The sequence below is a fragment of the Dromiciops gliroides genome, chromosome 3, assembly GCF_019393635.1.
Source record: "Dromiciops gliroides isolate mDroGli1 chromosome 3, mDroGli1.pri, whole genome shotgun sequence".
Taxonomy (NCBI): domain Eukaryota; kingdom Metazoa; phylum Chordata; class Mammalia; order Microbiotheria; family Microbiotheriidae; genus Dromiciops; species Dromiciops gliroides.
Genome location: NC_057863.1, coordinates 161,602,987 through 161,630,818, shown reverse-complemented (window position 1 = coordinate 161,630,818; position 27,832 = coordinate 161,602,987). Strand labels below are relative to the sequence as shown.

The 27,832-nt window shown below is 35.1% G+C and overlaps 1 protein-coding gene across 3 annotated transcripts in view; it reads left to right on the top strand.

Moving 5' to 3' along the window:
- FGF14 (fibroblast growth factor 14) overlaps positions 1–27,832 on the top strand; it is an 859,933-nt gene that overhangs the window by 644,537 nt on the left and 187,564 nt on the right. For all 3 annotated transcript variants that reach the window (XM_043998721.1, XM_043998723.1, XM_043998722.1), the window contains exon 2: positions 17,305–17,415. In XM_043998721.1, coding sequence (XP_043854656.1) covers positions 17,305–17,415 — 111 coding nt within the window. The remainder of the gene's footprint in view (positions 1–17,304; positions 17,416–27,832) is intronic.

The window sequence follows — 27,832 nt, the reverse complement described above, 5'->3', positions numbered from 1 at the left end:
GGAAGGCATGGCAGAGAGTGGCTCTGAGATACCAATCTCCTCAAGCTGGAGACAGGCAGGTACTTTTATAGAGGACTGATGGGGGTGAACATCTGACCTAGGAAAGTTCCCTTAGTGAGGGAGGACCATCCCCCAGTGGTGGTGGCTGGGGGAATTGGGTGAGGGGTGGCTGGAGATCTCTCAAGCCATCTCTCTCCTCAGGATACAAAGGAAGCAGCCACACCTAATCTTATCACCCCAGGGTTAAGGGAGACTAGAATGAAGGGTGGGGAGCTAGCTCAGTCCTTTCTGGTTCCACTTATCTCTCTAGGCTGTCTGTGGTGTGGTTTAGTTTCTCAGGGAGAAGGTTCTTTGATGTGCCCCAGAGAACTTCTGGGGTGCTATGGGCCCATAACAAAAGCAAGATTGATTTATTTTTCGTTACCACTTAACACCATAAATCTGATTGCTTTCTTAAGAATTGACTGGGCTGCTTGCTAGATTTATTTGTATCCCATACAAAAGCTATGAAACTAATTTATGCTGAGAAATCTCTATGTGTTCATTCAGTCAGAGAATTTAAGCATGGTGAATTGGAAAGATCATTAAACTGAAGCAGAAATCTAGGGGTCCAAGGAATGACCTAGAATCTGACTTTGTGTGTGTATGTTTGTGTGTGTGTGTGGGGGGGGTCCTTACTTATCTAGGTTTTATGTTGATCATCTCTAAAATGAGGATGGCAGACTAGATAATCTCTAAAATCTCAAAAATTTAAAAATCTATGGTGCTTGTTTTCTTTTGTTTGTTTTTGCAGGGCAATGAGGGTTAAGTGACTTGCCCACCTTCACACAGCTAGTAAGTGTCAAGTGTCTGAGGCCAAATTTGAACTCAGGTCCTCCTGAATCCAGGGAGGGTGCTTTATCCACTGCACCACCTAGCTGCCCCCAATGCTTGTTTTCTACAGAAGTAAATGTTCATTTAGCAGAATCTATGACACTCAGCAGATGCCAAATTAATGCTTGTTTTTAATAGCTCGATGATTTCAAGTTTGCTAAATATACTACATATTACCTTATTTGATCCTTGTAAGAAGTCTGTAAGATAGACAGTCCCTAAATAAGACAGATGTTAAGAGTTTAAACTGAGAGGGGGCATAAAAATCTTTTCTGGGGTAATTATTGCAATGATCTTCCGTACTACTTTGCCCTCACACCAGCCATCTTCAGCATCATACAACCATAGAATAGAAGAGTGGTAAAAGATGTCAGAAATCATCTGTTTCAATCTATATCCAACCAAAAATGCTTTTTTTAAAACAACAAATCAAGTATTGAAATATGCTATTGATACCAGTCTAGGAACAATTCCCCAAATGAGTTCTTTTAAAAGGAAAATATATAGGTCAGAGAATTATAATAAAATTATGACTGATTCATTTGAAAGTAACTTATTATTTCTAAGTGCTTTTGTGACATACACAAGAAATAGAAGCCATTATACCCACTTAAAGGAAATGAAGGAAGAAAGACATAATTTAGGATAGCAACAATATGATGTTTCTTTTTAGCATTTGGTTTGCCTTAAAAAAAATTAGAGAGTGATTGAACCTCTATGTATTTTTCACATCCCTGGATTTCACATCCCTAGTTTCCGTAGGGAACACTAAACCAGATATTTTATGGAGTTTCAAACAAATACTGTAAATGCTTCATAAAATGAGTCAAGTCACACGGTTTTATAGCGAGTCTAGATAACCAGTGAGTCATATGAGATGTGTGCAGCATGATTCAGATTTATATATGGTACATTCTCTTATAGTCATGTTTCTAGTATTGAAGCTTTGCTTTTTCTATTATTTGACAGCAGATATTATTGGAAAGCATTTTTTATTCTGTCAGTTGTCTTTTGTTCTTGAATTCATCCAGATGTGTTTACTAGGAATCCTGCTTTAGGAAGAATACCATGAGAGGTGAAAGTAATACTTATAAATCTGTGTGTGTGATTATAGGTAAATGTGAAAATAGGATTGCAGCATCAGTCAAAATTGCATTTTGTTCTGTTTTTATAACATTTGTCTCTTGCCTTCACATATGAATGAAGAATATAAGCTTCTTTAGGACAGGTCTTTGTCTCATTTCATACTGTCTCCTCTAGAGCCTAACACCACACTTTGGCTATATGGTATTTAACGAATATATATGTAAAGGGATTTTTAAAACTTAAAGTGTTATATAAATATTAGCTATTGTTTTTATTAACTTTTATTGAATTGGTTGTATTGGTAGATATTTTGGAAAGTCAATTAGAGTTACATCGAAAGAAAAGTAAACAATGATATTATTTGAAGTATTGGTAAGTTCTAGGTTTCTTTCTGTCATAACCCATTATACTGGCATGGGGGGATTTCTTTGAGATATTTAGAGAATTTAAGAATGAAACCTCCTTATAATTTAATTTCAAGAGTTTGATATGCACATAAACTAGAAAAAATGTAGTAAGGGCAAATATACTGTTTGGAATTTGAAGGTATTTTTGGAATAATATGAACACCAAGTAATATATGGAATACAAAAATAAAACTAGCTATATAAGATAAGTACCAATTAGATATTTTAATTCATCAATGATATCATGTTAGATTTAATTATTTCTTTTATATCTGGATTTGAAATTGTACGACACACAATTCAACTGTCATAAAAGCAAAAAAGTCTCTCATATAGGTTTTCTGGCAGTATGATTTTTTTTCCTATTTCCTACAAATGTTTTTCTAGTCAAAAGAATGTAATATTTTCAGAAAGTGATGCAGATAGTTTGTTTCAATATTAGATGGATATTAACACAATATCTTAACAGCAAATCTTCTCCACTGTTTATTCTATGACTATGGTAAAGTGATACACCAGTGTATCTCACAAAAGTATGCCACTTTTAATATACTTTTATGTATTATCTCGGGGGTGTGTGTGTGAAATAAGTTAATAATGAGTTAAGGGTTCATGCCATTCTGTATAAGAAATACTCCCTTTTGATGTAACAATGGCAAATTGGTTATGGTTCAAAACCGAATTCTAGAGGTACAAACTACATTGCATATTTCTCTCTGGACTATTATCTAATAAGATAATTTTATCTCTTTATATCCACGGGTTAAAATTTGAAAGGAATTTTAAAATCTTGGTGTCCTTTACAATCCATAATATTTTGTTATCCAGTCTTAGTTATCTGCAAAAATCATTACCTAAACGTCTTAACAGATATGTCATATTGGAAAGTTTGTTACCAACCGTTGGCAGTTATTTAGAATGTTGAATTAAAAAAAATTAGATGTGAATTACTTTCAACAACTTGAATTGGGGAACATTACAGAAAATCAAGCTCAGAGAGTGAGTGGTGAGGAAAATATTCCTTTTTTTTCATTTTTTTCTGAAGGTCTTTCATATTCTGGGACTTGTAATTTGTGATTATTGGGACCTTAGGGGGCTTAAGGAACATATTGTTGATATCTAGTTACTGATTTAAAAAAATAAAGTTAGGTTAACAAATCCAAAAACAAACAAACAAACAAAAAACAAATCCATCAAAATTAAATTTTAATTGCCCTTTTTAAATATTTCTTGGATTCTTTAAATAGTGTTAAAATGTGTTGCCATGATAATTCAAGGCAATACTGTGCCTTGTGATTGGTGTTCCAGTTTTTCTTAACCAATTAACATCAACTGGCTTTGTGAAAAGATATTTACCATGAAGATTTACCAAGACCAGAAGTTATAAGCATTTTACCTCAACACCTATGGATATACATTCTCAAAAACCACCTTGGTTCCTGGAGATTGTATACTCAAATTTAATACAGTATCTAAATAGTATTTAGCCCACCAATTTCACTTTTAGATGCCACAGTGATGATAGAAGGATACATCATTATCTCTACCACTGTTGTCCTAGTTTAAGCAAGTCATTTGGGTCTTTGTTCCTCATCATTTGCTTCTGATTCCTGGACCTCAATTGGTTTGCCATTCTGACTTTTTGAAATACACAAGGTTTTAGCCATATCCAATATCTAAAAATATAAAAGGATGAATAAAACAGAGAAAGAAGCAACATTAGGGCCATGTACTGCCAGCAAAATAGTTCTGGTAAGAGAAGACCTGTGACCCTTCACTACTTAGAGGCCCACTATAGCTTCTCCTCCTGTTAGCCAAGTAAGAAAGAGCAGGAGCAAAAGACCTGCTTTGGTTTGTTAATGTCTTTCGAAAGCTTCCCATTTCAAGCTCCAGAGTCAAACAAAAATTTTTCCTTTTTACCATATCATTAGCAGACCAGAACTAGTATGCCTATGCATGGTCCAAAGTCCACAAGGTAATCATATTGACTGAGCAAACATATGTAAAAAAACACATATCAAATATGCTCTGATTCCTTCCAATAACCATACTTGTAACTTTGCAGTACACAGTTCACTTTTGAGAGCCAATATTTATAACTGATTAGTTCACAAATACATGGAAATATGTATGTGTGTGTATACATATACATATATATATACTTGTGTGTATACTACATAAAATTTATATGATAATATATTTTCAAGTTTTTAATGTAAAGAATGCATGAAATCTTTTAAGGTCTTTTAATTTCAATGGGCTAACATAGCTTTTTTGTCAGTCAGTAAGCTAGACATAAACAGTTTGTGATAGTAATTGTCTTTAATTGAATCATCTTCAGAGGCAGTGATTGTTTTAATTAAACTTGCTGGATTTTTTTTTACTATAGCTAAAGGCAGTGTGACTGGTTTTATTTTTTAAACTTTGAGAGGAGATGGAAATACTCTATGAAACATTTTCCCCTTGATGCATTATTACATTAGCATCTGGGGTCAAAACATGTTTTGCTCCCAAAATGACCTGAGTTAAAAGTGGAATCTAGGTAAATACAATGATAAAATTTGAGACTGAAAACTGTTTCTCTTCACTGTTCATCTTAAATTTTTCTCTTTATATTTTCTCAAGGTTAAATATACAAATTATAGTAAGTTAACTTTTACCCTCTTTAGAGTGGGAAAAACAAAACAAAGTTATGAAGATTCTGGAAGGCACATGGCCTCCTATTTCCAGTCTTCCAGAAGCTTAGGTTTATAAGTGTATCTTTTAGACCAAAACTTCTTAAACTATGTGTCACAACCTCATATGGGGTTGTATAACTGAATGTGAGGGTCACGAAAAATTTGGCAGTAAATGTTTGATTTGTTTACCTATTTTATATCCGTATATATGTGGGGTCATGTAAAAATTTCTCAGGCAAAAAGGGTTCATGGGTGGAAAAAGTTTAAGAAGCCTTGTTTTACACTTTATTTGCTTCTGCCTTTAAAACAGTTATTTTGTTGTCTTGTATTGGATTCTTTGAGGATACAGTTTTTTCTTCTTAATTTGATTAAAATTACAGGCATAAAAATTCAAATTCAGTTATAGACTTGATGAAAGTCATATTTTTTACTCTTTTTTTTTTCTTTTGGCCAGGCAATGGGGGTTAAGTGACTTGCCCAGGGTCACACAGCTAGTAAGTATCAAGTGTCTGAGGCCGGATTTGAACTCAGGTACTCCTGAATCCAGGGCCGGTGCTTTATCCACTGTGCCACCTAGCTGCCCCCCAAAGTCATATTTAAAAAATTTTTTTATTAGGAATATAATAGCTACTCTCCAAGATTATGATAATCTTGGACAAATGTATTGACAACAAAAACAAAAGCAGAAACCTAGCAGGAGATGACTTGATGGCTAGACTTCTACATAATAAGTTCTCTTTCATGAACTGATAGACAAACATATAGATTTTAAACTCTCTTTGAAAACTCCACAAATAAACTGTACAGAAACCAGACCTTCATCATAGATAGAATCATGGCATACAGTTTCCTAGGTAAAACATTGATCCATAAAATATTAAGAACAACATTTTAATAGATGCTGAAGTGCCAAATTCTCATGATTCCCAAGCAACATAAAACAAATGAAAAAAAAAGCTTTCAAAATATGCAGTAGCAGAAATAAAAATCATATGGGAATAGGATGAGATACATATCATCCCTGTCATCTGGTCTGCTACTGGAATTGTACTGAGCATGCTTTTAGTGATCCTGCAAAGGTTAAGCCTGCATCCTAGTACTTTTATTCAACAATAAAAAAGAGGATATTTTTTCTGCCTGTACTTTTCTTAGAACATTATTTTTTTAAAAGGATAGTGACATGTCAGGACTACTATATAGACTTAATAAAAATGATGATAATAAAATAAAAGCAATAACAAAAAGTAGGCTCCTAATTTTGTCTAGTAAGTGAGGTAAATGTTTATAAAAATAAATATCTATAGATTTTGATCAGTCTCTAAGGTCAGGGCATTGATTCTTAATTATTGAGTCAAACAATTTCACTGGGCAAAAATTGATCATTTCTACCCTTCTCATTTTATCTAGATTATCTTCTAAATGGTAGTACTGATTACATTATATATAACCCATAATTATTGATATGGAAATTAGCAGAAACCCATTGAATTGCAGAATTGGTGTGATCTTGTGTAGGTAGCTAATTGCTTGCTTGTCTTGTTCATCTGTAACCCTTTTGAACCAGGATAACCAGTATTTTCCTGTAATTTGTTCTCTGAAGAAAGACCATGGAGGGGTCCTTTAAGGGACAGCATAATCTTAAAAATAGTTTTCAAAATTAATTAGCTATAAGGAATGGCTGAAAAAGTGGTGGTATATGATTGTTATGGAATGCTATTGTGCCAAAAGAAATGACAAGAGGGATGGTTTCACAAAACCTGGGAAGACTTACATGAACTGATGCAAAGGGAAGTGAGTAGAACCAGGAGAACATTGTAGACAGGAGCAGCAATAATGGAATAGTGATCAACTATTAAAGATGTAGCTATTGTAAACAATACAGTGATCCCCAACAATTCCAAAGGACTCATAATAAATAATGCCATTCACCTCCAGAGAAAGAATGGATGAACTATGAGTACAAACTGAATCATACTTTTTCCACTTTATTTTCTTGCTTTCTATTTTTACAACATGGCTAATATAGAAATGTTTTGCATGACTCCAAATGTATAATTGATATATTGCTTATCTTTTCATTGAGTGGGTAAGGAGCTAGAGGGAGGGAATTTTTTTTTGTGGGGCAGTGGGGGTTAAGTGACTTGCCTAAGGTCACACAGCTAGTAAGTGTCAAGGGTCTGAGGTCAGATTTGATCTCAGCTCCTCCTGAATCCAGGGCCAGTGCTCTATCCACTGTGCAACCTAGCTGCACCCAAGGGGGAGGGAATTTTGAAATCAAAAAGGAAAAAATTAAGTTAAAATAAATAGATTAAATATTTTAAGTAAGTTAGCTGCTCCCACTGTTTTCAGTTGAATCAACTGATACAATGAGTTTCTTGCTTCCCAACTGGCCATTTGTGATCTGGTATGGTCTGTTATTTGGGCAGCACATTTATTGCTCATTATTTTTATTGCATCTGATTCTCCAAGTAGGTTGCCTTCAGTCTAGTTGTCATGTCTTTTCTTTTTTTTTTTCATTTTTTTTAAACTTTGTGTTCTGACTTCTCTTCCTCCCTCCCTTCCTACCCCCATCCCAAGAACTCAAGCAATTCAATATAAATTATACATGAGTAGTCATGGAAAACAACTCTACATTAGCTAGGTTGTGAGAGAATACAGATAAAAACAAAACTTCAGATTAAGGAACTGTCAAAAAAAGAAATACGTTTCAATCTGTTTTCAGATACTATCATTATCTCTGTAGATGGGTTGCGATTTTCATAAGTCCTTCAGGGTTATATTGGATCATTGCCTTGCTGAAAATAATCACGTGCTTCCCAGTGGATCTTCTTACACTATTGCTGTTATTTTGTATACAGTACATTTCTCTCTTCCTCAGTTCATGTGGGTATTTCCAGGTTTTTCTTTTTTTTTTCTTTTCTTTTTTTTGGTGAGGCAATTGGGGTTCAGTGACTTGCCCAAAGTCATACAGCTAGTAAGTGTGAAGTGTCTGAGGCCAGATTTGAACTCAGGTCCTCCTGACTCCAGGGCCAGTGCTCTATCCACTATGCCACCTAGCTGCCCCTTTCCAGGTTTTTCTGATAGCATCCTGTTCATCATAACTTTTATGTAGTACCTTAAACTTAACAAAGAATTTTCTTCACAATAGCCCAGCAGAGTAGGTACCATATGGTTTGACATTGTAGTCAATCATTATAACTATTTCCCTCCATCCTATTCCCTTCCGATGATATTAATTCTATTTTCTATCTTATTTTGCCCTATTCCTCCTCAAAAGTGTTTTGCTACTGACTGTCCCCTCCTGGACTCTACCCTCCCTTCATTTACCCTTCCCTCCTTATCCTCTTCTCTTCCTACTTTACTGTAGGGTTAAATAGATTACTCCTCCCAATTGTGTGTGTGTGTGTGTGTGTGTGTGTGTGTGTGTGTGTGTGTGTGTTATTCTCTCCTTGAGTTCCCTCTGATGAGGCTAAGGTCTTTGAGCTAATTCTGTTTCCTAACTTTTTCTTCCTCCCTCCTCCTCAATTCTCCCTAAGAAATCAAGCAATTCAATATATGTCATACATGTGCTGTTATGCAGAACATCTTCACCTTGCTTGAAAGTGTTTTGCTTTTTGCAGTTCCTTCTCCCAAACTTCCCTTCCCTCCTTTCCCTCTTCTCTCCCCGACATCTCCTTCCCCTCCCACTTTTCCTCAGGGCAAATATATATTACTATACCCACTTGAGTACGTATGTTATTCCTTCTTTGAGCCAATTTGATGATAGTAAGGTTCACTCACTCCCTCATTCCTTCCCCCTCTTCCCCTCCCCTCCATAAGCTTTTTTCTTGTTTCCTTCATGTGAGCTACCTCTCCCCTTCCCCCTCCCCTGTCTATTCCTCCTACCCATCAACCCTATTTTAAAGATGTCATCATGGCTTAGCTAGTTGGCACAGTGGACAAAGCACCAGCCTTGGGTCCAAGAGGCCCAGAGACCAAATCTGGCCCCAGACATAAGACAATCCACACTGTTTGCTCCACAAAGAACAAGGAAACACAAAAAATAAATGCTTTACAATTACCATCCCTTCATATTCAGTTCTGACCTATGTCCTCTGTGTATTCCTTACTGAAAAAGGTCTTATGAGTTGGAAGTATTATTTTCTCATGTATGAATGTAAACAGTTTGACCTTTTAATGACCCTCATGGTTTCTTTTTCCTGTTTACTGTTTTATGATTCTCTAGGGTCTTGTATTTGAAAGACAAATTTTCTATTCAGTTCAGGTCTTTTCATCACAAATACCTGAAAGTCCTCTTTTTTATTGAAGTCCCATTTTTTCCTCTGAAAGATTATACACAGTTTTGCTACGTATGTGATTCTTGGCTGTAGTCCCAGTTCCTTTGCCCTCTGGAATATCATATTCCATGCCCTCTGGTCCTTTAATGTAGGTTCTGCTAGATTTTGTTTTATCCTTATTGGAGCTCCACGGTATTTGAATTCCTTTCTTCTAGCTGCTTGCAATATTTTCTTCTTGACCTGGGAGTTCTAGAATTTGGCTATAATATTCCTGGAGGTTTTCCTTTTGGAATCTCTTTCAGGAGGTAATCGGTGGATTCTTTCCATTTCTATTTTAGCTTCTGCTTCTAGAATATCAGGGCAATTTTCCATGACTATCTCTTGGAGAATGGTGTCTAAGTTCTTATTTTGTTTGTTTGGTTTTTTGGTGAGGCAGTTGGGGTTAAGTGACTTTCCCAGGGTCACACAGCCAGGAAGTGTTAAGTGTCTGAGGTCAGATTTGAACTCAGGTCCCCCTGGACTTTCTCCCCTGGCCAGCCGTTCAGCCCTCTCACCCGACTGCAAGCTCTGTTCCAGAAGATGCTGGTGCTGTGGCTGATTTAGAGGCTCGGGGGTTAGGTTCTTCTGGTACGGCATGCCTGGGGTCTCTGTTGGCATGATTGCAGGGTTGGACTTTACTTGCAGCCCACCATGGTCCCCTTTAATCTATCTATAGATGGAGAATAATCTCAGCCCATATTTTTGTAGGTTTTTCTGATCCATGGGGTTCTTGTATTGCTGTTTTTGGGGTAATTGTATCAGGAGCTCTGTGCGTTTAATGTCTTTCCTCCACTGTCTTGGCTCCGTCCCCCTAGTTGTCATTTCTAAGCTCTGCACCTCGCTTGTCATGGATTTCCTCAAAGCACCTGTGCTTATTTTTCATTCTATTGCCTTTGTGGTAAATATAAAGTCCTCTTTTTCATGCTAGTACCCTGCATTCTTCTGCATTGCAGACAATGCTGAGAAAATGAAAATTCCTACCTTGACCTGTTATGATCACATCCTTGTACATAATAGTAGTACAGATGTGAAATATAATTTAAGTGGTTATACATTTTTGTTCCATTCTCCATTCAGGTTGTTATCTTATCAGAAATGTTGCCTGAAGTATTCATATATTTTACCCTGTCCTTGATCTCTAAACTACAGCTATGCCTATATGTACCTATATTTTTAGATAATTTGCCTATATACTTATATCTCCAAATATGCAATTTTCTTGCATATTTAATCATCCACCCTCATTTTTTTGCTTTCTACTCTTTTTCACATTCTACCAGCTTTGAAATGATAACAAGTAAGAAAGATTTTTCTTTATATGATGTCTTAAATACCTTCTTTTCTTTTTCTTCAAATAGTATCTAGTTTCTTCTTTGTTGCTTTTTTTTTTTACATGTTTCAACTAGGTAATTTAATGAATAGAGTTCTGGGCCTGGATTCAGATTGACGACTTTCTCTTTATATAGAAGTGGGTAGAAAAAAAGTAGTTGACTAGAAACAGAAGAACTAGGGGCAGCTACTTGGTATAGTGGATAGAGTGCTGGGCCTGGGGTCAAGAAGACTCATCTTCCTGAGTTCCAATTTGGTCTCAGACACTTACTTGTTATGTGACCCTGAGCAAGTCATTTTACCCTGCTTGCCTCATTGAGTCCAAATCTAGCCTCAGCTCTGTAACCTTGGGCAGATCACTTATTCTCTGTCTGCCTCAGTTTACTCAAATATAAAATGAGGTAATAATATCACCTACATCCCAGAGTTGTTTTGAGGATCAAATGAAATAATGCTTCTAATATTTGTAAATGACTTAGAACAGTGCCTGACACATAAGTGCTATACAAGTGCTAGTGATTATCATTATTGTTATTAATATTTTCTTCACAATTATTGCTGATCACTTTCTTTCTTTTTAGATTATTTAAAATATTCATGCCAAAATACATATTTTGTTTCTTTTACCACATTGATTTCAGATCTCTCTCGCTCTCTTTCTGTGGGTATGTGTGTGTTTTTCTCTCTTTCTCTTTCCCTCTCTCCATCTTCCCCTCACTCTCTCCCATTCTCCCTCTCGCCTTGCCTCTCTCTCTCCCCTCCTCCTCGATTTATCCCTCCCTCCCCAACTTTTCCATCCACATGTATGTGTCCTCATGGTCAGATTACTTTCATGTACTTATGTGGCTTTAAAGGATCACCACTATTTGGATCCAACAAATTTTCCAATACATGATATATTTTAGCCAAATTATACTACTAGTTCTTTCCCAGTCTTGTCCCATATACATTCATGCAGATTGTCCTCAATGTCTACAATGAAGTTCCTCCACATCTCAGACCTTTTTTCTGTGGGTTACCTTTATCATCTTATATAGTGTATACACAAAACTTAGTTTTGTTTCTTATACACAAGAGAAATTTAATTAACACTTGCTGAACTGAAATGCATTTCTTTATTGTCAGTCACAGTGTTAATCTATCTAGATGCTTTAACTAGAATAAGATTCTTAGTTACAAAACTCTTATACAGTAGGTAAAGGCATTGACCTTCTTTCCTTTCCTATATACAATTTACTATATAGCTCATTAAGATGCCAACTATTTAAACATATGAATAATCTTCCCAGGATTGACTGTTTTCTCTTTATATAGAAGTAGGTGACTAGAAGCAGTAGAACTAGGGGTAGCTAAGTAGCACGGTGGATAGAGTGCTGGGCCTGGAATCAGGAAGACTCATATTCCTGAGTTCAAATCTGGCCTCAGATACTTACTAGCTGTGTAACCCTGGGCAAGTCACTTAACCCTCAGTTTCCTCATCTGTGAAATGAACTGGAGAAGGAAATGGTAAACTACTCCAGTATCACTTCCAAGAAAACTCCAAATTGGATTACAAAGAGTCAGACATGGGGCAGCTAGGTGGCATAGGGGCAGCTAGGTGGCGCAGTGGATAGAGCACTGGCCCTGGCATCAGGAGTACCTGAGTTCAAATCTGGCCTCAGACACTTGACACTTACTAGCTGTGTGACTCTGGGCAAGTCACTTAACCCCAATTTGCCTCACAAAAAAAAAAAAAAAGATTCAGACATGATTGAAATGACTGAACAAGATCAATTAGTCTCCTTAGATCTTTTTGATTTTTCAAATTTTCTTCATATCATTTATAGTCCTCATCTCCCAAATATTTTCCTTTAATAAAGATTTATTCATTCCCCTTTACTGCATAACTCATTTCTATTATGAACCCACCTCAATTTCTAATCCAGAAATCACTTCCCCTATTCTGATTCACTGTCAACTACCTTGTCTTTGAATCCAGTATGTTCCAAAAGGTTCTAAAATGGTGACATTTAAAACAATGTTTCTTTAAATCACTTAAATAAGACAAAGAACTGTTAGGAACATAAAGCCAATATGAAAAATACAGAATATTTATGATTTCTCAGCTCGGGAATAAGCCAATTACCCTCTTAATATTTCCATACCTATCATCATTTTGCTTCAGATTATATTTTATTTTCCTGAGCAATAATAATTATGTTGCCCTCAATTGTGGCCTTAACTAAAGTGGGTTAAAAAGGGCTTTTTTTAGGCGGCTGAATTTAGAGGGTACTGAATTTAGATTTATCGAATTTCCATAGCACTTAGTTCTTCAGTGTAAAAAAAAGCCCAAAAAACAAAAAAGTTTAAATCCTAATCAGCAAGAATAATTAGTTGAAATGGGATGCTAACAGATGGCAAGCTCAGGTGAGCTTCTACCCTACCCTATACTTCCTACCATCTTCTCCTTCAAATGATAGCTCATTTTAATCTGTTTTGCTGCATGCATGGTTTGTGGTACTTGGCCTGGATATAAAAATTCTTAGTTACAGCTCTATCCTGAGTATTTCTAAACCTAATTCCTGGGCAATGGATGCTAATTCTTTTGATGCTGATCAAAACCCACTTAGGAGAGCTGGGAAGTCTCCTGAGAATTGCCCGAGGTATCTAGAAGTTAAATGACTTGTCTAGGGTCACACAACTAATAAGATCAAACTAGAGTCAGAATTTGAAAATTTGCCTGCAGGACTCCAGTCACAGGTTTCAATCCACTAAACTATGGCCTACTTGACAATAATTTTTGTTAGGTATGTTTTCCTTCCTTGATTTCATCAGTGTAGAAAAATCCCTCCACTGATGTGAACAGTCATATTTTCTGAAATTGTCTTGGTAATTGGGGGCAAACTAAGATACTTTCTAGCTCTATAATACTATATTTTCCTGGTTTTATAAGTATTCTGTACCTAAAACAGTAAAGATTGCTGTAGATAGTGTTCTCTCCCTTCCCACTATATAGCTTTTATTTTATTCACAAACCTTTCTTGCCTGGATTTTCAGCTTGAGTTTAGGTGAGCCTAAAGGGGATCGCTAAAAAACTTAGCTTACATTGTTTTTGTTCATTCTTTTCAGTTGTGCCTGACTCTTCATGACTCTGGCAGATACCTGAATGGTTTGCCAGTTCCTTCTCTAATAGACTAGGCAAACAGAGGTTAAGTGACTTGCCCAGAGCATTCACAACTAGTGATTGTCTGAGGTTGGATTTCAACTCAAGTCTTCATAACTCATAACTTTATAACTGTAGCTAGTATTCCCACTGTAACACTAAACAAAACAAGTGCCCAGATCTCCCATTTCTTATCTCATTTTTATTTGCATGCTCCATACTATTCTAAAATAGAAGGCAAGATTGTCTTCTGGTATGTCTGGTTCCAAAATACTTCACTTCTAACCCTTAATGAAGAAATCAAAATAAATTTGAACAAAGGCATTTTATCTTTTTAAACTATGTAGAATTGTCTGGCATAGAAGAACAGAAAAAAAATTCCAGGAGGACTCCATCCTAAATTGAATTGTTTTTTCAGGAGCTGCAGCACCAAAATTGAAAGATGTAGGCTGTGTCTGATGAAAGGGAAAATTTAGCATCTCTTGAGTTCTTCAGATTCACTTTGGAGTCTTCAGTGTCTATAGATGTAGCAAAGTGGAATTTGAGGATACTAAATCATTTGGACTAATTACACACTAATGTTTGTTACCCAATCTGGACAATTTTATTGTAAGCATTCCTGTGACTAAGGCCTAAAAAGAAATTGGATAGAATATTAAGTATTTTAGTGAACCCCTTTCATCACTTTCCTGTTATTATTGGATGAAAACCTGTGTGGAAGAAGACTCTGGGCACTGGGGAATTTTAGCAGGTAATGAAGCTAAACTTGGAGAAGAAGGTCATGTAATTTTATCACCTACTGGGACTCTTTTTTCATAGATGAAGAAACTGAAGATCAAAGGCATTAGGATATTACACAGGTAGTAAATGGCAGAAAGTAAATTTGATCCCTGGCCCTCAGACTCCAAGTTCTACACCTGTTTACTTAAAAAACAAAAAACAAAAACAAAAAGTCCAGAAAACACAACTTAAAATAACACTTTCTGCTTTTAGATTTTATTTAATGTTGTTAACTACTTGAGTCCTTAATTTAAAAAATTCTCAGTGATTTTAATTTAGCTAATTCAAAGTTTCTGTTCATTCTGGTCTGTTGCTATAAGAATTTTGATTATTCATATTATTATACATATTAGCAATAGGACAAGCAGGAAGAATAGGAGTGGCTAAGCCAATGTGTTTTTGTAAAGTGTAGGTAGTACTTGTGAAATGTGGGAGGTTGACTTATAGATGTATTTTTTTTTAATCGAGCTGTGTAGATGACCTACTTAAATGCAATCAGACAGGATATAGGTAGATAAAATATAAGAGGCTTTGGGGCAGCTAGGTGGTGCAATCGATAAAGCACCAGCCCTGGATTCAGGAGGACCTGAATTCAAATCCAACCTTAGACACTTTACACTTACTAGCTGTGTGACCCTGGGCAAGTAAGTCACTTAACCCCCATTGCCTGACCAAAAAAAAAAAATGTAAGAAGCTTTAGAAGTGGGTAAAGTAAAAACTTCCAGTGGTGAGAAATATGATTCTTCATTACAACTCTTCCCATGTTTCCTGGACAATCAAGAATTCTACATGTAGTTTTTTTTCATTATTTTGACACCAAAATATCTCAGTATCAAAGATGATATAAACATAACAGAGTTTATTCATGGTAGGAAATTTGCATCCCAATGAAGTATTCCTAAACTAAATATTTCTATTAATTAAACTTTTTAAGATGTTGCTGTTGGGTTAACAATATATCATAGTAGGATGAATATTCATAAAGCAATCAACTATAGCAAAAATTTTTTAATTGGCATAATTATTATTTTATTTTGAATTTTCTTATACACATGTTCTTAAAGTATAAGGACACTAATGTTTGATATAATGTTAGTTCATTATTATGCAAAAACATTCATGTAATATTATGATGGTAGTTTCAAAGAGATCAAATTTTAATCAATTTTAAATTGTTAGATAAAGCTTTTCCTTATTTGATGAGAATGTAAATGTCATCTTCAGAAAATTATAATAAATGAGAAATAAAGCAAAGTCTCTGAAACATAATTTGGAGCAGTACACACATACGCTCTATTTATATGGGTTCAAGATTCTTTACATTGATGTGCGATATTGTGTTCCATCATTGTTTTGTAAAACAGTCCATTAAGTTGGTCATTTGACATCACATTCAAATTCACGTACTGCATTTTGATGGTTGAGAGTTCTTTGTTGTTTTGAAAAGCATTGTGATGCCCAAGTTACCTAGAATAATATTTGGACTGCTTGACATGGAGAAATCATATCAAAACTTGGGTCACTGCACTCTAATCAGTAAATGGGTAGAATACAGGACATAAAAACTAACATACAAGCACTAATTTTTGAAAGAGCATTTTTCACTTTTAGCAAGAAGGTAACAGCTGATATCACAATATATTGGGATTTACAGATGCTAAGTTTTCAATGAGTCATCTAACTAGATATCTAATCCTACATTGAAGTGTTCCAGTTCCTCTCACCTCTTCCTTCCACTTTTTTATTCCCCCTGGGCACAGAATGTGATTTCCACCTTACCTCAATATTCCCTACCTAAGCATTTGTGTACTGGAAGAAAATTGCATCAGTTCTATTACATAAGCAGCTAGCAATAAATTGACCACAAGATGCCCGTTGATAGCCTAAAGACCTATTACAGTTATAGACTGATCTTGAATATTACTGCAGAGTATGATACAAAGCAAGATGAACCCTAGTGCCAAATGCTAAAATGGTGCCCTTTATAGGGTACACAATGGTGTAATTCAATTGTAAAATCATGTTAAATACAGAAATATCAACAGAGGTTTTCTAATTGTAGTTTGTCCTATATGTATATTTGGAATGATCATCATCTTTTAAAAATAGCAATGGAATGCCCTTTAAAGAATGTTCTTTGTATTGTTCATAGATCAACATCTAGCAAGGTGATACTAGAAACAAATTATAAAGAAGCCTAATATTTACATAAGTTAGGGAAAGAAATAAATCCCATTATTTCCCATTAGAAAACACAAAATTTGGTATGATGTGTGTATTCTCTATGGCAAAATATTTTCTTCTCTTTTGCAGAAAATTTGGATGCAAATCGTGCCTTTGATAATTACTAGATTTATAATTCTGGTCAAAACACTTCACCTCTCTGTTCTTCGGTTGTTTTTTTGTTTTGTTTTGTTTGTTTTATTTTTACCTGAAAAAGGATGATGTTGGTCTTGTTCACCTCTGAGGAAACTTACAGCTTTAAAGCTATTATTCTGTGATGATTGAAATTATTATTTTAATAATGACTCCAGAAATCTTGAAAAACACAAAAAATGCTGCTTCTATAAAATGTCCTATTATGCTAAAGTATTATTAATAATAATGGTAATAAAATAGAAAATAAATAAAATGAAAGAAAATATTACATCACAACAATGTGAGGCTTATTATAAATTATGTTTGCCTTTCAGATCCCCAGCTCAAGGGTATAGTGACCAGGTTATATTGCAGGCAAGGCTACTACTTGCAAATGCACCCCGATGGAGCTCTCGACGGAACCAAGGATGACAGCAGTAATTCTAGTAAGTGAAAATTGTAGGAAATTGACTTGCCACAGCTTGTAGATATTCTCACTTAACTACAGGGATACAGACTTCTTAAATGTCTTTTTAAAAATTTAGATATATTGGACTATGTCAATTAGCTTTATAAATTGGTTTCCTATTTGTGTTTTTCATTATTTTCTAAAAATTAGAAAATATTATAAAATATCTACAACTTGAGAAGAGATGGAAATGTTTGAACTTTTATTTAGCACTTCCAGCATAAAATGACTCTTCATAATTTAAGAAACAAACTTACTAGTATAATCAATCCAAATTATGTGGCTTTTAATTCACTATTCTTGGCACTTCAGTACTCTGACTAAATTCTGAAAGTGCCTATGTACATTGAAAAAATTATTAGGTGTAATTTTGTTAGGCATAAACATAAACTCTTTCAGTTATTTACATTTAAAAATCAAAGGCAAAGTATTTTACCATGTAAGATAAGTGTAGATGATTTTATTCTAAACATTTTTATTTCCATGAATGAATGATCCATGATTTCATGGTCATAGAGACTTTGTGAGATTTAAAATTGGATATTAGGTCATAAATCTCCCCTACTTAACCTTTCCCTTAATTGCCCACCTTCATTTTTATGCTTCTTTGTTCATTAATCTTTGTAGGTATCTCTTGGTATCACTCATTTTGGGTACTCATGTGTTTTCCTATTTCCTTTTCTGTCTGTTCTAGTGTCTGTGTCTTCCTATTTTTAACTCACTCCCAGAAGGTAAATTCCCCCTTCTCCAGTTCTGAAGAATTTGTAAGGCATAAAACCACTTAGTGCTGGGAAACCCCAGTAAAAAACAAAACAAAACAATTAGGTTTGGGAATATTTCCATCCAGTTATTATTTCTCATGAGCACCACATCATGCAACTAAACATATAACAGGTTATTCAATCTGACCATTAATAATTATGTTTCTATATGTGCCCTTTCTAAACTTTTAGGAACTCAAAATTGTTACTAATATGCATTGTGATGATAGTTGCTGAGATACCATTTTATCTATCTCCTTTGCATTTTTTTTTAGGTTGTGTGAATTTATAAGAATAATTTTGTTCACCTTTTTAGTCTGTGGCAATTACTTCTTCATTCATTAAATAGGATAATACAGCTAGGTGGTACAGTGGATAAAGCACTGAGCCTGAGGTTGGGAGGACCTGAGTTCAAATTTCACCTCCGACACTCACTGTGTGACCCTGGGCAAGTCCCTAAACCCCAATTGACTTAAATATGGGGTCATTTTCAGTTGTTCTGATATATATCTTGCCACTGGACCCAGATGGCTCTGGAGGAAAGAGTGAGGTTGGTGACCTTGCATAGCCCTTCAATTCAGTGCAAGTCAAGACATCACCTTGATGTCATGGTCCTATTCAAGAACAAAGGAAAGACAATGACAACAAGGACAATGCATTATGAAAAATGTTTAAGAACAATACTGCTGTTCATTATTCCTGTTACTTAGTTTATTTTCCTTCATCTCCTGGCTAATTTTTCTATATGTATCTCTATTTACTTTTATTTTATTCAAAAGCCTCTTCTGACATGAACTCCCTTCCTTTTATATCCCCTTATTTTCTTTTTTTTATAACTTGTGAGTCCATTTTCTTACCTCTTCTATCCAATTTTAGATGATAGTAAAATAGAACTGCTCAAATAGGAAGAAAGAGATTTTCTTTATACTATATGTTTCAGTCAATGCTTATTTTCCTATCACAATTTTTCATTCCATCCCATATACACAGATATACATTAAATTTTATCATTTTTCTCCATATTCTATCCAAGCTCCTCATATTCCTATTCTTTAGGAACCCAGTCTCCTTTTCTCATAGCTGACTGACTTGAAGGCCATTCAGTTTTAGCACTTGGAACTCCTTGACTTTCTTCTCCGATATTAGTTCTACAGTATCTCTTGGTGAACACCCAAGGTATTTTTGAAGAGCAGTATATATATATATATATATATATAGCAGTATATATAACTAGCATGGCTAGTTAGTTTTCCTTAACTATGGTAAATATATGAGTTTACAGGATGAAAAGCTAAAATCAACTTCTGGAAACTCCAGAGTTTTGATGCTAAACATATTGGGTCTTCTTCAATCTGTCATTGTTTATACAGCAAAGTAATTACCTATATGATTTAAACTTTACCCACTAGCAAATCTTATAGGCATGTATAGTGCATGGATATACTGTCAGGATTCATGGAAGGACCAATTTACCTTAAATGAACAAATACTTTATAAAGGGATTTCTCTCCATTTTCTGATTCACTAGGACAGGCTATATGATTTTAATATTGCTAACTATATATTTATAAAGTAGATGTTGGTATAGTAGTCATCAAAGAGCAAAAGGACAAAACAGCAGAATGACTCAGATTTCTCACAAACTTGGTTGTTTTTACCTGAAATGATTTGGGAGATACTATAATAGGTATTTATTCATATGAGTGTAAATAATAATAGCATAGGAGGATCTTGTTTATCATACTAGTACTTGAAGTAGATAGTAGAAGAAAGGGAAGTTTGGGAGTAAGCATGTTGGCCCCCTTTTCCAAGTATTATATCTTGGCCATTTTCTGAATGACAATTTGCACCTGGTGACCTCTTTATTTCCTCTCCCTCCCTCTCTCTCTCTCTCTCTCTCTCTCTCTCTCTCTCTCTCTCTCTCTCTCTCTCTCTCTCTCTATTTCCTGGGAGACATAAGAGATAGTGGAAAATTAAAAGTTCTGATGAAAGAATATATAGTAATAACAAAACAAATCCTGCTGAGGATTCCATAGAAAGCACCATTCTTACATGGTCTGCTATTAGCCTTTACTACTTCTATCTATTGTCCCCCTCTCCCTATTTCTTGCTTCCTGCTCTTCCAAGAGAAATTCTTTGAAAGCTTCTTGGGCTGCCATCCCATATGTAACAGAGTCTTATATGATTTATATGTTGATCTTATATGTCAGAAGGCCGTCTAAAGGAGCAGGTACCCTTTTCTGACACCATTCATTGACTGAATCTCCAGAAAGATTCTGGGTAAACCAGTTTTTAGTTAAACTTACCTAATTAGAGATTAAAATGCTCAAAGAATTTGGTCACATTTCTCATTGTGTTTTTATTCATTTTATTTAAACATATCAAAAGAGTTAGTAGGATGTAGATGAAGTAGTATGAAGAGTTTCATATGCATAGATATTATTCCAAAAATCTTATTATCATTTTAAGCTTTGCTAACTTAAAACTGTTCTAAGCTTTAAAAAAAACTTGGGTGTGTATGTGTCTGTGTGTGTGTATGTATACATATAAATGTATATATGCATGCATTTACACAAATATGCTAAGTAATACACAAACACATATTCTAAGCAATACAGTTTATATTAGAGAGGGAAAATCTAAAGCAATTATATCCTCTAATTTTTCAGCTTTGTCCTTATCACTTACTTTCTAGGAGTTCCAACTAATATATTTTCTTTATACCTTCTAAAATGATAGATACTAAGATGGCAGTTGTGGTACTATTTTGGAGTTTTTGCTTCTCCTGCTATGGACTCATAGAACAGAATCATTAATAGAGAAAACAATTACATTATCATATCTGCAAGAGTCTGGTGAAAGTAAAACAATCTATGAATGTTTTTTTTTAAATGGTTTGTGTGGGGCAGCTAGGTGGCGCAGTGGATAAAGCACCAGCCCTGGATTCAGGAGGACCTGAGTTCAAATCCAGCCTCAGACACTTGACACTTTCTAGTTGTGTGACCTTGGGCAAGTCACTTAACCCTCATTGCCCCCGCCACACACACAAAATGGTCTGTGTTAGGACCAAGGAATAAAAGCCAGAAATATTGGAAAGTATCTATCTTCTTGTATACTCTAATTTTTGAAATAAGCAAAAATATTTTTCTAGAATAAATTTAAATCCTGTTTGTTTTCTGACATATAGAAAGCTTTAAAAGCAAAGGTGATTTTAAAAAAAGGCTGAATTCTCTTAATTTTTATTAACACCATATATTACAATTAAACTTGAATAGTTTACCATGCTTCTAGTAGATGGTAACATAATAATTCAAAACCATGTACTTTTTCAACAGTTCACACAGTGAACTTAATGACCTTAATGGTCATCTACAAATAACAAGTATCATAAGAAATAGTTCTAAGGGGGGCAGCTAGGTGGCACAGTGGATAAAGCACTGGCCTTGCATTCAGGAGGACCTGAGTTCAAATCCTGCCTCAGACACTTACTAGCTGTGTATCCCCACTTAGCCTTGTGTACCTCAGTTCCTCATCTGTAAAATAAGCTGGAGAAGGAAATGGCAAACCACTACAGTATTTTTCTAAGAAAACCCCAAATGGAGTCACAAAGAGTTGGACATGACTGAAAAGCAACTAAAAGACTGATAGTCCCTAGTTCTTTAGTGTCAGTCAACAAGAATTTATTAAATGTCTCCTATGTACTGGGTTTTATGCTAAGGGAATTTTTAAAAATCATGATCTTTAAAATATCGATCACTATTGAAAGCAATTTTAATTAACTAAAATGTCTCCAAGAAACATTATTAACCATTTTACTTAATCAAAGGTATATTTAGTTTTTGGTTTCGGGGGTTGATGTTGTTGTTGTGTTTTTTTTGTTTTGTTTTGTTTTTGTGGGGCAATGAGGGTTAAGTGACTTGCCCAGGGTCACACAGCTAGTGTCAAGTGTCTGAGGTTGGATTTGAACACAGGTCCTCCTGAATCCAAGGCCAGTGCTTTATCCACTGTGCCACCTAGCTGCCCCCCAAAGGTATATTTAATGAGAAATAGTACAATGTATCAGATAGAGAGCTGGCTTCAAATCCTAGAAGATCTGTTTGTAAATACTGCCTCTGATGTACACTAGCTCTGGTATCCTGAACATGTAGTGATTCTCTTACTTGAATCCTTCTGAGCCTGATCTTCACCACTTATGGCTTGCACTTATATTTGAGGATTTGAATGACTAGGAGGAAAGAATGGAGCTGATAGAGATGAACTTTTAAGGAGAGAATCCATTCATCGATAATTGACATTTGACCCTTCTTTTAAAATAGAAATAGCAGTAAGTTGACAGAATTATAAATGAATGAATTCTATCCACTAAACCTCTAAAATCCCTAATAGACTCTGTAAGATATATTCTTTACATGGATTCATTACTTTTTCCCATGCCAGGCACTGTGACAAGGCACCCCTCTGTAAGAGCTTTGAAATGTTTCTAGCAGTTTCACAGTGACACATCAGCTTTGAGAGCAATGACCTGAAATCATTCAATACTAGCACTCATTTTCCAAAATTGTCCTGGGGAAGTTTGGTAGCATAGAGGAGAGCCGACCAGAGCAGCCCAATTGACTGAAGTTATTTGTGGGTGCATGGAAGAATAAAATAAGTAAGTCATTCTGATATCATTATGGAAAGCAAGAAGACTACTTGTAGTAGCCACCTTCCTCAGGCAGAGAGATGGCATAGTGGATTAAGAACTCATTTGGAATCAGTAAGACATGAGTCAAAATGTCATGGCAGACACTTAGCTAGCTGTACGACCCTGATCAGATCCTTTAACCTCTCTCTAAGCCTTGGTTTCCTCATTTGTAAAATGGAAATAATAATAAAATAATACCTACCTCACAGTATTGTCATAGGGCTTAAATTAGATAACATGTAAAGCACTCTGAAAAACTTAAAATTCTATATAAATGTTAGCAGATGTTATATAGAAGAAATTCTGTAGTAGAAGAACATTTATGAAAATATAAATAATGTCTTTTTCTAAAATTGAAACAAAGATATTTAATGATTGGTGTAGTGGATAGAAAATTGGTCTCCAAGCCAAGAAGATCTGGGTTGAAGCTCTGCTTCAGACACACATTAACTTTGCCATAGTAGACAATTCATTTAATCTTTCAGTGCTGTAGGCAAATCTCTAAGATCTTAACTATGAGATGGCACTAATCTGCAATGCTAGGGGAAGCATTTACTTTGGAGTTCCCAATACCAATGAAATTACAGGTCTGTCACTTTCCCTATCCCTATCCCTATCCCTATCCCTATCCCAATCCCTGTCCAAATTCCTGTCCCTATTCCTATACTATCCCTATAATTATCATTGTCCTCATTAATTGTAGAACGATAGCACTTTGGACTCCAAATCAAGAGATGTATATGATAATCCTGATGGTGACACTTATTAACTGTGTGATCTTGGTCAAATCATTTACTTTTTCTAGACCTCAGGTTTTTTATCTGTAAAGTTAGAAAATTATTCTGTATCACTTTTAAGATATCTCTGTTCTAATTCTAAAATTCTAAATATTTTACATGGTGCTAAATAATTATCTAAGTGTATATTTATCAGAGGAAAATTTGAGTTACTTAATATCTTGGAGATTTTTGATAATTGAATAATAGTTCCTTTAATGGTGAGATCCAGTCTCAGAAAAAAAATGCTCAGATTTAAAGAGGTATAAGTATTGAAAGATATCCTCACAGAGTAGAAAGACCACTGGCTCTAAAATGAGAAAATATGTGTTTAAATCCTGCCTGTGATGCTTAATTTATGAATTACCTTGAGAATGTCACTTGACCTCCTTGGGCCTCAGTTTCCTTACCTGTGATATGAAGGAGTTGGACTAGATTACCTCTGAATGCCTTCTAGATCTAGATCTATGAGCCCAATGTGATCTTACGACTAGCTATTATGAGTCAAAGCTATGGAGGCAGTATACCAGTGGAAAGATATGGAATCAGAATACTTGGTTTCAAGTTTCATTGTGATTTTACAGCTCTGTTTTCTTGGAGAAATAATTTTATCTATACAAACCTCAGTCTTCTCACATGTATAATGGAGATAACGTTACCTCAGTTTACTAGTGTTGAGAAATATTTTAGACCTTATTGCCCCCCCAAATGACGTTGATAATGAATATTTTAATAATTACTGACCTATCTGCTTACATTTTATCTCTAAAAATAGGATAATCTGCAAACACTGAAGGCATTATTAGTACAGGAATAAGTAGGAGACAAGAAGGTTTTTGCAAAAAATATGGTGCAATAGACTTAATATAGGGAAGTCATATATTTGACTTAAAGGTATAGCAATTATAAAATTCTACTGTACTTATTGTTTATTACTAAAAAGCATTTGATTTAGTAATGGCTCCAATAAGATGTCTCCCAATGGAGATGTCATTAGTGTACAGCAGTGCTTGAATGATGTATCAACAGAAATAACCTCTGCTTTTAAGGTGCAAAAGAGGAAGGAGGCATGGTCAATAAAGGTGTTTTCCAATATCATAGCGGATGTACAGAGAATAATTTCTTGCTATTTGAGGATCACACTATTCTGGTTGTATCAGATCTGGGAAAATATGGAAAGAATTATGATCATTCAAAAAATTGTCCTCCCTTGGAACACTGAGAAAAAGAAGTTAGATGAAGAATGTCTATTGTTCAGTCTGCTGTGATATACATATGCTTGGACAAGTCATAGAAGTGAGCCAAATAAACTCTGTAAATGGGCGGTGGTGACCCAGAATTGAAGATGAAGAAAAATGATTTCATTGCCTTTGAGAAACAAAAGTGTCTCTTTTAAACACCAGTGTTCTTCTGTTGGGCAACCAGGTGGCAAGTGGATAAAGTGTTGACCCTGGAGTCCAGAGGACCTGAACTCAAATTCAGCCTTAGATAGTTACTACCTATGTGACTTTGAACCTTGTTTGCCTCAGTTTCCTTATCTATAAAATGAGCCAGAGAAGGAAAAGGCAAACCACTCTAGTATCTTTGCCAAGGAAACCCCAAATGGGGTTACAAAGAGTTGAACAAGACTAGAAACAATTTGAAAGTTCTATTGGTATTGTATTTCTGTTTATTACAGAATCCAATAGTCAACAAAGAATTAAGAGAGTAATGAAAAGGGACATGATAAGCAAGAGTAGATTATAACACATTACCAACTATTTATTGCCCAAGAGAAAGGGTATGGATTTTTTTCTTAAGAAAGATTTAGAACAAGAAGAAAATGGGGCCTAGTGGATAGAATGGTAAGACCGAGAGATATCCAGGGGATAGCGCATGTCCTAGGTTGATATTCATAATGTCAAGATAACTGGGGGAAGATGCCAAGTATATTGGGCATGGATGATTTATAGGAGGACAAAGATTAATAGACATATAGGGAGAGAGGACATGAATGTCTTGTGATCTCTACCTTTGAAGGAGATACCTCATTGACTACATCACCAATTCATTGAAGTAATTATCTAAACGGGGTTGTGAACATTGTATGAAAGAATCTATATAAAGAATCAGAAAATTTCAACCATTATCTCATATTCCATCACTGACAAAAGTGAAAAGAAAAGTTTGATGTTAAGCAACCTCTTCCTTCAACACAAAAATCTGAAGAGGCCAAGAACATAGCCCTATGTGCCATCCTTTTGACTTAAGAGATCAGTATATATCCATCTCCACTGGGGAAGGAAATAGCAGATCACTTCAGTATCTTTGCCAAGAAAACCCTAGGGACAGTATTAAAATGTTAAAAAAAGTATGACATCAAAAGCTGAGCCCCTCAGGTCAGGTGTTCACCATTTTATTAGGGAAGAGCAGAGAACAATGACAAGTAGCTCCAGAAAGAATGAAGCAGCTGGGTCAAAGCTTAAAGGAAATGATACTCTGGATATATCTGCTGATGAAAGCAAAATCTGATGCTGCAAAGATTAGTATTGTATAGGAAGCTAGAATCTAAGATCTATGAACCAAGGTAAGCTGCATTTGGTCAAATAGGAGATGGAAAGTTTAAACATTGACACCTTGATTTTAGTGAACTTAAATGGATGGAAATGAGTTAATTTACTTGAGGTGATCATTTCATATACTACTGTGGCCAATAATCCCTTAGAAGAAATGGAACAACCCCCATAGTCAATAAAAGGGTGAGAAAAGCAATACTGGTGTATAATCTCCAAAATAACAGTGATATCTATTTGAATCTGAGGCAAACCCTTCAACATCACAGTAATACAAATATATGCTCCAAAAACTGATGCTGGAGAGGCCAAAGTTGCTCACTTCTCTGAAGACCTATAACACCAAGAAAAGATGTCACATTGACCATAGGTGATTAGAATACTAAAGTTGAAAATTAAAAGACTAGTATATAACAGCCAAGTCTGGCCTTGGGTACAAAATGAGACAGAGAAGAGACTAATAACATTTTGTCAAGATAACTCACTGGTCATAGCAAACATCTTTTTCAACTACCCAAAAGGCAAATCGAAACATGGACATCACAAGATGGTCGATACAGAAATCAGGTTGATTCTGTACTTTGCAACCAAAGGTGGAGGAGCTTTATATAATCAGTTAAAACAAGACTTGGAGCTGACTGTGGCTCAGATCATGAACTTCTTATTGCAAAATTTAGACTTAAATTGATCAAATGGGGGAAAATCATCAGACCAGATAGGTATGAGCAAAATACATCCCTTATAGATATGAAGTGAGGGTGATAAAAAGAGTTAAAGGATTAGAGATGGTAGAGTACCTGAAGAACTATGGACAGAGGTGCACAGTATTTTACAGGAGGCAAAAAATAACATCCCAAAGAAAAAGAAGAGCAAGAAAGCAAAATGGCTGCCTGATGAGCCTTTATAAAAACCTGAAGAAAGAGTGAAAAAAGGAAAGAGAAAGAGAAAGATATACTCAATTGAATGAAGAATTCTGAAGAATAGCTAGGGAAAGATAAGATTTTCTTAAATGAGCAATGCAAAGAAAATAGGAAAAATGGTAGAATGGGAAAAACAGATCTCTTCAAGATAATTAGAGATATCAAGGGAATATTTTATGCAAAAGTGGGCATGGTAAAAGAGAAAAATTGTAGGCACTTATCAGAAGTAGAAGATATTAAGGAGTGGCAAGAATATATAGAAGAGTTGTACAAAAAGGATATTAAGAAAATTCTTAATATCACTGATAACCATAATGATATGGTTACTGATCTAGAGTTGGGCATTTTGGAGAATGGAGTTGAGTGGGCTTTAGGAAGCATTGCTAATAATAAGGCTACAGGAGGTAGCACAAATTCCAGCTGATCTATTTAAAATGTTAAAAGATGAGGTTGTTAAAGTGCTGTACTCAATATGCCAACAAATTTGGAAAATTCAACAGTAGCCTTTGGGTTGGAAAAAATCAATTTATCTCCTAATCCTAAAGAAGGGTGATGTCGAGGAATGTTTAAATTACTGAACAATAATGCTCATTTCACATGCCAGCAAAGCTATGCTTAAGATTCTGCAAACTAGGCTTCAGTAATACATGAACCAAGGATTACCAGAAGAGCAGTCTGGTTTTCAAAGATGCAGAAGAAGT